This window comes from Vidua macroura, chromosome 4 (genome assembly GCF_024509145.1).
Source record: "Vidua macroura isolate BioBank_ID:100142 chromosome 4, ASM2450914v1, whole genome shotgun sequence".
NCBI classification, from domain to species: domain Eukaryota; kingdom Metazoa; phylum Chordata; class Aves; order Passeriformes; family Viduidae; genus Vidua; species Vidua macroura.
Window position 1 is genome coordinate 48818749 of NC_071574.1, and position 13112 is coordinate 48831860.

General features: G+C 36.0%; 1 protein-coding gene across 1 annotated transcript in view; it reads left to right on the forward strand.

Moving 5' to 3' along the window:
* Nucleotides 1-12797, forward strand: part of GABRG1 (gamma-aminobutyric acid type A receptor subunit gamma1) — a 51647-nt gene extending 38850 nt beyond the window's left edge. The window contains exons 4-9 of the mRNA XM_053975776.1: nt 13-233; nt 2946-3028; nt 4021-4158; nt 4286-4438; nt 7489-7700; nt 12519-12797. Coding sequence (XP_053831751.1) covers nt 13-233; nt 2946-3028; nt 4021-4158; nt 4286-4438; nt 7489-7700; nt 12519-12797 — 1086 coding nt within the window. The remainder of the gene's footprint in view (nt 1-12; nt 234-2945; nt 3029-4020; nt 4159-4285; nt 4439-7488; nt 7701-12518) is intronic.
* The last annotated feature ends 315 nt before the right edge of the window (nt 12798-13112 follow it).

Here is a 13112-nt window from a genome sequence, read left to right on the forward strand (position 1 = left end):
CTCTGTTTTTAGGAATACACTATAGATATAATTTTTGCCCAGACTTGGTATGACAGTCGTCTAAAATTTAACAGCTCAATGAAGGTGCTTATGCTTAATAGCAATATGGTTGGAAAAATCTGGATTCCAGACACTTTCTTCCGGAACTCAAGGAAATCTGATGCTCACTGGATTACAACTCCCAATCGTTTGCTTCGAATCTGGAATGATGGAAGAGTATTATACACTCTAAGGTGGGTTTTTATTATTTGGGTTGAAAAATAACCAAAACCCTGTTATGACCAGGGATATGAAAATAATGAATATGAACCAAATTTGCAAGGAATTGATTAAACAAGAAAATAAAAAAGATAATTCAATCATGAAAAAGATTAAATTCGTAGTATTGAAATATAATGCAGAGATAATTGCCTAAGGACAGCTGAAGGTGATAGTAAATTTTGATCTCATTTAGGTACAGGCAAGATTTAAAAAAGGATGCTATATAGTATATAGCATCATGGTTGTCTGTCATTTATATTGCAGATAAATTATTTTTGATCAAAATACTTCACAATCTAATTTCCACCAGACTATATTCTGTAAGTAAAATATTAAATGCTTCAAATAATAAAAATTATAAGAAGTTTGATTAAAGTTAAGGCCCCAGTCCTGCTTGTAATTCTTAACACATTTATGCTCACAAGCTATTAAAATCAAGAGATCTGTTCATCCAAAACAGGCATAAACAAACATTTTGGTGATAATTCTGCTTGGCAAATGGGAGATGTGTGTGCTGCTTTTAAGCTTAAGGCTATCTGTACTGATTTTTGAGTCACTTTTCAAACAGCTCTTGAAAGGCTGTAGTCTACAGAAAGTATTTTAGGGTCATCTCTGTCATATTTTCTAAATATGCTGAACAAATCTTGTAATAAATCAGGAGCTGATCAAGAAGTAGTCTATGCAGAGGATGCCATAAATATGATTTTGCTCTTAAGAGTTTATTTATTTGTTTATTTATTCATTTAAAACAAAATGTGGCACTCGTAATAACTTTCTTCTCAATCATTTATGCTGTGTTCATGTGCAGTATATGTTGTATGAACAATGTATAAATTTCTGATGTATCAAATGTAAGAAGAATTAGAATGTTTTACAGGGATTCTCTTCACTGAATTTTTTCTCTAGTATGCATCATTTGAGATGTGCTCTGAAGAGCACATTTTAGATGGTTTATTATGCGAGTTGGTGTTTATAAAAGTCTCTAGAGACCCCCTTCTGTTGACATGCTAATTTTTTTTTGTTTTTTCTAATTAGCAATTGTAGAGTCGTACTTGGACTTTACCCTTCCATTGTCCATTCATTTTCAATGAAAAAATTCTTCTAAAGAGATTCAAAGTAACAGAAGGAAATAAATATGAGCAAAAAATCGTGTGAGCCCTCACAGAGCAATAGGGTAGAATTACTGTGTCAGAGAATGAGAAATAAAGTGCAATGAGCTGGTAACAGAACAGCAGAACAGGCTTTCTCCCCACACTGTAACAGACAAACATCTGTATGGGTGAAGATATGGCCTGAATTTGACCTAAGGTAAAACAACAATGAGAGGTTCATATCTGGCTTATTGAAGGAATAATAATACGATCTGACAGTGCTCCAGATTCGTGGGGTCCTTGTCGGTAATTTAGGGGGCAGATGTGGTGAAAATGTTAACCAGCCTTACAGAATCTCCTCTGAGGGTGGCCCGTGTCTGCCCATTGCACCATCAGTGATTCCAGATCTAGTTGTGGTGCTTTTAACACAAGGCTCAGCTTGTTTTCTTTTTCTATGAGTGTTTAACTATCGAAAAACTGAAAGTGGAAAGTAAAGGCAGTAAATGCATAGATCATAGTTGACAAATTGGAAAAGCATCTCCATAGTGATGCAAGTATTCTGCTTGAAAGTGTAGAGAAGAGTCTTTTTTCCTCTCTCCCACAATGTATGCTAAGAAATACACTTTTCCTTATAAACCTTTGGTCAGGTCATAGTGGCAGTTTGTGTAGAATAAATACGTTGTTCAGAGACTTATAAAACTATCTGGCAGCATGTCTCAGAGTCTTTTCCTATCTCTCCTCTAATATGAAAGCATTGCACACAGTCAAGTATGCAAGCATTATGGCAATTTTTAATGCTGATTTTGGAAGACATTCTGCCTTTATATACAGTGTTGCCAACAAAGGAGGAGGTATTTTAAATGCAAAGAAGTCAGTTTGAAGTCTAGGCCCTTACTTTGGCTTACTAGTGAATGGTAGCAGAACTGGGTTTTGCACTTATTGCTTGGAAGTCCTGTGGAAATCTGTGATAGCATTTTCAAAAGCAGAAAGTGATTTATAAGTCCTAAATCAGTTCTAAAATGTTTATAAGTTGTGAATTATTTGAATGCCTTAGACTTTAAATAGGTAGAAACATAGTTTGCTTTTTCGTATCCAAATACTGTTTTCACCAAAACTGCTTCCATGAGTATAGAGCAAGTCCAATGTGCCCCATGATTTTTCTCTTATGTAAAGCCATTAGATACAACGATGCCAAATGCACTTTGACTTGATAAATGTGTTCTGCAAAAACTTCCTTTTTATGCTATCATAAGCTCCTCTCCTTCCCCTGTCTTCAGACCCTAATTTTTATCCCCTATTTCTTGTAGAGCTAAGAGATGCCCCCAAATAAATTGAAATTTAGGAAATAGCTTGAAATATCAATTGAAGCAACACAGATTCTCAAGTTGCATCCACTAATAATTCCTGCTTTGTTCTTTGGTGCTAATGCTGGGTGTTGTTTTTCTGATACACAGGAGGCTATTCATAATATCCATTAGTTGGCAAAATTTATTTCTGTGCATGTTTTTTACTATGTAGTCTGAAGTGTCTGAATTCTTGAATATAACCTATTTTCTTTTTTTTTTTTTTTTTTCACCTTCCTTTTCTAATTAGGTTGACAATTAATGCTGAATGTTATCTTCAGCTTCATAATTTTCCTATGGATGAACACTCCTGTCCTCTGGAGTTTTCAAGCTGTATGTGGTAGAACACTTTTTTGTCCTCTTTACGTTCAGGCTTTAGATTTACTTAAATTTTGGCATCAGGAGAGAAAATGTTTACTTTTTAAAGCCTTGTGGCAAAAGAAAGAACTGACCATTCATGTTTTGACTAGATTTATTGCATTATTTAATACACTAATGAATGAGTTTAATCACATGCATTTTTTGCAACTTTAAAAATAGTCTTTTTGCTTAGGAGTCTAATACAGTGCCTATTCCAGTTAATGGAAATGCACTGTCCTGGAAAAACTTTGTTTTCTTATGCCTGCAAGACTTGACAACTTTGAATTAGTTCCCTATGATATACTTAAAAGGAAAAAATAAGATGTCTTCTCAACTTGCTCCTGTAAATGTTGAATCAGTACAAGAAGTCCTTTTCCTTTCAATGGGACTTAGTTTATATGAGCAAAACCGCAACCTTCAGGCTCTATTTTTTTTGATGCAAACTATGTTAAAAAAAAAATCCTAGGCAAGTGTGCTATTGCATTAAGGTTGGAGAAAAACTCCAGTATCATCAAGTCCAACTGATTTGAACTTGTCCAGACTGAACACCAACTTCTCAACTAAACCATAGAATGAAGTGCCGTGTCCAGTCGTTTTGTACTTTGTTTGTACAGTGTCTGTACTTTTAAGCTCTTTCTGATCATTTAACGATAATGTAATGACATACATGTTTTAATAGTGATGATTCTGAGCCAGTTTTTATTACAGGAGTTCGAGAATACCACTTAGATATTTTCTTAACATTTTTATTTACACAGTTTTTCATTGATCTTACATTTACTTAGGCTTAAGATTGAGGCCATTTATTTTGTGGTTAAATTTAAAGTGTATCAGAAGGACCATAGATGGTCTCCGATGCACTGTATGTACAGCCCTGATTTAGTTTATAAGTAACTTCAGAGATCAGAAAACATGCTTTGGTACATTCTGTGGCTGAATGTTTGGTTTGTTTTGTTTCATTCTAGATGGATATCCCAGAAATGAAATTGAATACAAATGGAAGAAAACCTCTGTTGAAGTGGCAGATCCAAAATACTGGAGATTGTATCAGTTTGCATTTGTGGGGCTACGAAATACAACTGAAATTTCTCATACCTTGTCTGGTAAGGCAAAGTGTTGAGTTTTATTTTGTGCAATATCTATTTAGATCGAGACTAACAGATGAAGATACAACCGAAAACCGTATTAGATGTCATATAAATATTTTTTATTATTTTTCTTAATTTTTAGGTGATTATATTATTATGACCATATTCTTCGATCTCAGCAGACGAATGGGATATTTTACTATTCAGACATACATTCCTTGTATACTCACAGTTGTTCTTTCATGGGTGTCATTTTGGATCAATAAGGACGCAGTTCCTGCAAGGACTTCTCTGGGTAAGAATGTCTTTTTTCAGCCTTGAACCATCTGGTACTCTCAAGGAATACAAATGTGCAGCAGGGAGTAAATTAACCACAGTTTATTCCCCTTCATATTATGACCGTTGGTCATTCTCTCTCCTGAACTGCAACATTGGGAGTGGGAGAATCCTGCTGTAGTTGCTCGACGGTTTAAGGAAGCAATGCTGAGCGTGGAAATCCTGATCCAAGTCTTGTGGGTCTGCTGTTGTTCACATAAATACATTTTTTCTTCTGTATGTATCTTTTATCATCTCCAGGGAGTGTCATCTGGCAATTATTAGTTTGACACTTAACATCACGGAACAAATGAAGTCATTACTACGTGACTAAAAATGGAGAAAATCTGGTTTGGTTCTTTTTTGTTGGTTTTTTTTGTGTTGTTTGCATTGTTTTTTTTGGTTGGTTTGTGTTTGTTTGTTTGTGTTTGGGGGGGTTGTAATGATTCAATTATTCTTTTAGACCCAGGATATGACTGAAAATTTGCAACCAAAGTTGCACTTCAAGAAATTAAGCCTATAATTCACAAAAACTCCTGCTTTTATTACAGACAGTACTGAAGTGGGTTGCAACTTCTAATACAAGGATTCTGTGTTAGCTTCTGTGTTCTAATACAAAGTCTGTGTTAGTGTCATCTTGGCTGACCTGTTTAGCACAGTGTCAGTCTGCTAAATTTGACTGTTTAGGGTTTGTGTGCTGCTTGGAGAAAAGTTGCAGTGACCACATAAAGCCTAATAAACAGGTATACAGAGTGCACAGGACACAGCTTCGAGCTTAGCAGGGACAGATGCTTATAGAAGAACTAGTGACAGCAGTCTGACAGATTTTGGAGGAAAGGTCAGGAGCTGAGAGTTGCATCTTAGGAAGTTAGAGATGTGAGTTAATTTTCCTCATCAGTTGTATTGTTCCCACCCTACACCATTCCCACCCTACAAGATCATTTGCAGAAGCAAATGCTACCAGAAGCATGAGCCCACACTTCAGCTCCCTGCCTTTCCCACTGAAACTGGACCACCAGCAAGCCTGTCAGATTAATGAGTCAAGAGAGAAAGTAAGCAAGAGCAAGCATGGCTCAGTAGCCTAATGAAAAGGTAAGGGAAGAAAAATCTCAGTCGTGGACCCTAACTTTGTTATTTAAAAGTGATACAAAGTTTAGTGAAGAGAGTCTAAAGTCACAAATAAATAAGTGAAAATTACTTTTGAAAGTTTTAGACCTTGATGCAGAAATCTCATCAGATTTCTTTGACTGACTAATCATTGAATATCATTGTGGATTCTGCCTAGTTTCAATACAATAGTTACAACTGGAGAAAGGTGTTCTATTGGTATCCTTCTAGTTCTGTACTGAGTTTTTTCTTTTTACAAAGTACTTTTATATGCCATGAACCTAGAACTCTGTCTTTGATGTCACAGTTAAGCCGAAGTTTTCAAGCTCTCACTTCAGCAGTACTAGCCTTCACCTACCCAAGATGGAATACAAACTTTTGTAATATCTTATTTACAGCTCCCTGCAGGTAACTCTGAACTCCTTTCATGTAAACATGCAAAAGCCATCACTTCACAGCTTGTAGGATGACTTTTCTTACATGCAAATGTTCTGGAGAAGGAGAAAGAGAGTACCTGTCAAATAAACACAATTTTATGGAAAGAGAAATTAATACAAGAAAGCCAAAACTAAGCAAGGTTTATCATAGCAGGTAGTTGTTTTGCTGTTGAAGGTTTGCTCCCTGTGACAGCTCCATCTGCCTTTCACATAGCAGACAAGGCTGGAAAAATTTGTGTCTCTTTTTGTCCTCTCTGAACGGAAGTTGGTACAGGGAATGGTGGGTGCCACTTCCCACCTGGAGGGTGTGCTGAGGTCTGATACCCTGAAAAGGCTGGACCTTTTTCTCTCATATCTATTTGAAGATCCTGGAAGATTGTGGTTTCCCAGAGCAAAAGATTTGGGGTGATTACAGATATTTAAATATTTAGTTATACAGAGAAATGCCAAGTTGATTTTCAAAAGTATCTGGTGAGAGTGAAGAACTTTTGAAGAGCACCGTGGTTATCTGTTTGCCCCTTTAGGTATGTAATGTCATTGGGAAATCTCTTGGAAAAACACTACTGCCTTCCTGTTGTAGGGACCAATGATTCCATGTTTTGATTTGTGAGCCATAGAGAATTTTAGCCTGGTGTAATGTGTTTGTTTGTTTGTTTTGGTTTGGTTGTTTTTGTTTTTAATAATCTTGTGCATGTAAATAACAAATTATTTCTGTGTTCAAGTATTGCTTTTCAAAAGAAAGGTCACACTTTAATTTTGGACTACTATGTAAATGGATTTGCATCACCCTGAAGTATCAAATAGAAGAAGAAAGTGTTAACACCTTATAAATGCTAAACTAATGAAAAGTGGTATAGTTGAGATTTTGAACACATAGCTATTAAGGACAATTTGTTCTTTTAATTAGCTTGTATGTAAGTGAATCAAGGAAAACATTTTCTATTACTTAAGATACAGTGTTGAAAGCATATCTGGTAACTTAGACAATGAGAGCAGAAAGCCGTGACTATCATCAAATTTGATCTTCTATGTCTTCTTCAGAAGCAGACAATTGGAAACATTATTCATTTTTCTTTTGTTTACCAAAAGTTTGAAATCATTGATAAGTAATACACCTTTTATTTCTGAATGCATCCTTTTTAACATTTTAATCATTCGAGCGAAGGGACTTCCTTGTGCTTATAAAATTTGTGTGCTTATTTGTACCTGTTTTTCTACTGTATTTATGTGTACATTTCATGTCAGATTTATAATACAGCTTCCTCTATGATCCCATGGAGGATGCTGCATCCATAGGGATGGATTCTTGCCATAGCACCAATGTACGTGGATGTAATCAGTGGTGAACCCACTGACCCCTCCTGTGGGCCAGTCCTTATATGACTCATCAATGAATTAAGAGCTAATATGATTACCTTTTTTGGTCACAGTATGATTTGATTACCTATACATTTCCCTCTTTCTGTCCTTTTTTCTTTCTTTACAGGGATCACAACAGTGCTGACCATGACAACGCTGAGTACAATTGCTAGGAAGTCACTCCCAAAGGTTTCCTATGTGACAGCAATGGACCTTTTTGTTTCAGTTTGCTTTATTTTTGTGTTTGCTGCCTTGATGGAATATGGCACCTTACATTACTTTACCAGCAACAAAAAGGGGGACAAAGGAAAAGAAAAGAAGGCAAAATCTAAGCCATCAGTAAGTTTAGTCAACCAAGAAAAAAAAAGAAATAGAGTGGTTTTTATTGTAGCATTCATTTTGAGTGACTGCTTCTTAAGTAGAAAAGCTAACGTTCAAAGATAATTAACACTAATGTTTATTTTTTCATTTTTTTCTGCAGTTGGAGGCTTGTACTAATTTTGTGTAAATACAAATAGTGAGCAAAGGGTTTAGATGATTTCACATATGTGAATGAGGACACATGAACCTAAGGTGGAGAGTGGTTTGGTATAATATTCCATGTCCTTGGTGCTACTAGAACTGCCCATGAAGTGTGTGCCCGTGGAGATGGTTCTGTAGGGGCACAGTGCTTCTGAAAACAGCACCTGGCAAAGAACCACAGCTAAAACTGTAGCAGTAAAGATAATGTGCATGGACTGAAGGTATGAGGATTTCTTTGGATCTGCATCACCTAATTTAAGTCTTACAAAACTTTGCAAAGGAAAAAATGCTTATTATTGGCCAGTATTCTGAATCCCACTACAGAAATTCTATCTTAACTCTTTTCTAAATTGGCTTCCATGTTTCTTTCTGGTTAAATTAACCTTCTGCTTTTGCAAGCTGATGTTTTTATGGTAAACCTCCACACATCTCAGGATCAAGTATTACTCAATTTTAAGAGTCTTTCTGTTTGCATAGTAAGAATACTGCAATTTCCAAAGAATTTATTGTTGGGAGTCAGTACAAATATTTAAAGGTAGTCTTTAAAGTAAGAAAACATTGGAGAGAATAAGAGAAAGGAAAATGTTATAAAGCCCCTTTCGAAATCATCTCATCAAAAGATGCAGGAGCATACCCGGACCATAATTCCAGTTGCCTTTTCTGAATGAAGGCTGAGCACCAGCTCTGTATGAGGTGAAACAGAAATTGATATGAAATTACAGAAGTAATTGCAGGTATGGGAGTGCAGAAATCCTGTTATGATCCATATCCATTCTGCAACTCATCTCAGCAAGAACTGGTACACCCATTCTGAGCGGCACTGCTGTGGGCCTCTCTCTTATGGGGGCACTGTGAGGCTCTTGGGGCTTGATTCCAGGGAAAGGAGAGCCCTTAGGGTTCACCTGCTGAGCTCGTCCAAGGGGATCAGCTGTGCATTTAGGACAAAGCTAGTGGTGAAGTGTTAATACTTCCCTGTGGTGCCTTGGTCAGACATCACTCTGATCCTTAGAGAATCCTGCACAGTCAGGAAAACTGGAAAATGGAAAGCTCAAACCTGCTTCCTGTTAGTGGTGGAAACAAATGTGGGCATGACAGAAGGGGCAGAACGCAGGCTTTGGCAAGGGGTCACCTGAGTTATGAGGGTAAAAGGTAACTGAGGATGTGGGGGCATCCCAGTGTCAGCACAGCAGATTCAATTTCAGGTTGCTGCTGCAGTGAGGTCTCAACAACGCTTGGTGAGCAGGGTGTTGATAGGTCTGCTCTTGGCACGCACAACCCAGAGAAGGCAAAGATATCAGGATGTACTGCTGTATTCAAACCAGGCAGATATTAAAGATCAGCTGCTGACAAATCAAAAGACACTGAAGTAGTTTGCAAGTATGCTCTATTGAATGAAATAATGCCACTTTGCAGAATCTGTTCACACATCACCCATGTGTGCAATAATTTGCCAAGTGCTTTGAGATTTTCAGTGCATATGAAAATTTTAAATGCAGAATAATGATGAGGTAGAAACTATGAAACTTACTGAATAAATAGCTGGAATTTGCACTAAGAATAAAATTAGCAATATAATACTAAAATACTGTTTATTTGTGTTTTACTGGGTTCTTAAACAATGCTTTTTATTTCTAAGAAGTTGAAAAAAGAAGTCTTTATGCATGGAATTCTTTAAACATGTTATGGCTAAAAGACCATACCAAAAAAAAGAGATTGCACAAAAAAAAAAAAAAAAGAAAAAGGGAGAATTAAATTTAATATACTTAGATGCAAGGATTCTAATTTGATAAGAGTTTTTCTGGTGATGTTTTATGAAAAGCTGTGACTTTTCTTGTTCCAAATAAATAAAGAAGGCATCTAATTAGTTAATAAGTCATACCATTACAAATACTTTTCTTCTTTTTTTTTTTTTTTCCTTTTCTTCTTCGCCTTTATTTTTGTCACAGACTTCTATTAATTCCCTTTTCTTGTAGTTACGGATATGTAACTCAAAAAAAGAGTTTAATTTTAAAATTCAGTTTAATTTCTTCTGAAAACTCATTTACAAGTGATTTTTTCCTTGGGAAACTTGCCTTGCATAGATCTTCTATTTCTACTGCAAAATGCAATAAATGGGTTACTATTCCAGGAACTGATGCCAATAAGCCACAATAAATGATCTTGTGGAAAAAAATGGCAAGATTTTGCAAATGATTACAGCAGTTTTATCTTAGAAAATATGTGCTGGCATCATTCAAGAAAGGTAATATGAATTGGCTTATGCAAATCCACATTAGTAAGGGTAATGAGTTTGGGCAGGAAAGATTAAACTTAATTAGTTGTGGATCTTGTTCTGATCATCATTTCACCTGAAATGAATGTATCACCTGTGCCATGATCTCCACAGACAATGGCTTTCTTTTGTACGTGTATTAGTGTTATTGCAGAATAATTGGGTTTGATCCTATCAGAGTGTATTATAAATGATCTCATAATACATGCTGTTTTATCTACAATTTCAGTCGGTACATCCATAAAAAACCAGCATGTACTTCTGTATCAACCTGTTCTGGGTGTTTTGTTGTTTTATTTTGGTTTTTTTCAGTTTCTGCCAATTTATATATAGACGTTTTCTTGTGAGGTGTTGGTCTTTTTTCCTCTTTTCCCTCACATTGCCTGTTACACACGTTTTATGTATTTCCTGTAGGTAGTTAAGCCTACAGGATGACTGTGTTTGCCTCTCTCCAGCCACCTCTTCAAACTTGTAATTCAGTAGCCACCTCCAGTCTGTGCTGGTGATGTGAACAGTGGAAAGCAGTACTATAATTTTTTCCTTCTCCCATGATGTTTCTGTGTTGAGGATTCCTGTTTTACCCCACTTGTAGAAACAACCCATGCCATAAATCTTACATGGGCAAAACCAACAGAGAGGAAATTTTTGTAAAAGCTGTGTAGGTGTGAATCAGAAATAGCCAACTTTCCCTGTTTATCTTCAGCAGAATAAAGACTTTTTCTCAATTTCAAAAAATAAATGAACTTGTTTTTCATGTTTTATGAAAATAAGCCCTCTTTGCAATGCCTCAAATTAGGATAGAAGCATGTAACGCCTGTTTTTAGTATTGTCAGTATTTCATCATAACTAAAAAGAATAATGAGGTCCTTCAGGATGATAATTAGCTCACTAAGTCATCATGTATAATAAGTTTTGAAACAGCAGTCTGTGTGAAACTTCCTCTGGTAGAGACACTTTTTAAATAAAGCTATTTGAAAACATGGTGGATACTAGACTGCATTAACATCATCCCTTGGGATATTGGGTAAAAGGTTCCTGAAGCAAAAGAATGTCACCTTAACAATGTATAGAGGTCTGTGTACTGGCCAAAGTAAATCCCAGGAAGTGGGACAAGAGGACTTTAAAGCATAATGAGAAACTAAATGCTGGCTTCCCGCTTTCCATGTTTTTTCATGTGTTTTCATTGTCTATCATATATAATTGGCTAATAATATTCAGTTAGATTTTCTCACTGCTTCCTTTCCTGCTGTTTTATGTCCTTACAAGAAAAAATATGAAGAATGTAGAAAAGAGAGAACAATATAAGAGTAGGGTTAATGTAACCCTTCTCTTTGGTCTGAAGATCTTAGAAGAGATGCCAAATGTGGGATGGGGTGGAGTATGTTGAAAGAGGATTATGGAATAGTTTAAAACAGCTGTGAGATTTAGAAAGAGAAGATAAAGGACAGATTAAGAAAGAGAGTATATTTTGAAACAATCAGGAAAACAAGAATGATGCATATAAAACTGTGGAGAAACAAAGAAATAAAAAGGGAAAAGGTGGGTTGTGTTAGTGTGAGTAAAAGGAAGGTGGAAACGCAAAAGTCACAAGTAAGGGAATAGCAGACACTATATGTACTAGGCAATAAGCCACCCAGATTTTTTCAATGATCATTATAACATATTACACTGAGTTTTTATTAGATACAAGAAGTTTGTTGTGCCCACAGAAAGTGAAAGCAAGAATTAAGAACTGAATTAATCAGTGACTTGAGTGGCATTCTCCTAAGGAGTCATGTCTTGGATTCTAAAGGGAGGGTGTATTATTTAGGGATTTAACATCTGAGGGTTAGATGGCGTAGCCTGGCCTTACGTGTCTAAGTCTGTTAAACTTCACCAGTGATGCTGTGCTAAACCCATTAGCCTTTTTATTTTTGTGAAAATGTAGCTTCCAGAAACACATCTACTGTCCTAAGGACTCCAAAAGATGGGAGGACCATCATTCTTTTGTTATTGGTGATTATAGCCTGATTGTGGACTTGGTTGTGGCCCAGTTGTCAAGAAGTGACTGACTTCAAAATGTTTGTCTGTGTTGTGTAGATGGGATCAGCTAACCCTGTCTGTGTAACTAATTATCTGCTATTCCCAAATCCCAGCACAACCCAATTTTCACTGTGGCAGGTGAAAGTAGTTCATGATCTTTTGCCTGCATGGGCTAATTACATGTGGTTCATAATTTTCTAAGATCCCCAAACTGTTTTCTTTAATATAAGATATATATTGTGCTGAAGGTGATTATATTGCCAGGGCCTATGGAATTATTTAATATGAGGATTAAAACACACAAAACTATATTTCCCTTTTTTTTTTTTTTTTTTTTTAAGAAACCACCTGCAATTGCTGTTCGACCTGGATCAACACTAATTCCAATTAATAACATTAATCATCTCCCTGAACGTGATGATGATTACGGATATGAGTGCCTAGAAGGAAAAGACTGTGCTAGTTTCTTTTGTTGCTTTGAAGACTGCCGCACAGGATCTTGGCGAGAAGGAAGAATACACATCCGTATAGCAAAAATTGACTCCTATTCTCGAATCTTCTTTCCAACTGCCTTTGCATTGTTCAATCTTGTTTACTGGATTGGCTATCTTTATCTGTAAATTTCAGAGGTTTGACAAACTCAGAAAAAAAATACTAATTGAATAGTCATTCATACTTTTAACTGAGCAAATATTAGAGCTGGTCCAAAATGACTCAAATTGTTTGTATGCTTTAAAAATTTGAAACAATGAGAGGAAATATGATGATGTAGTCTCCCTCTTGTGATCAACTCTAGAACTGATACTGGTATTTTTGAAGAGAACATCTTACAATAAATATCCCTAAGATTTATCTTTCTTGAACACACATACATACATTTTTTTCCAGCTCTAAGAAAATGCAGAATCACAGGCTATGCTATTTAACTGAACTAT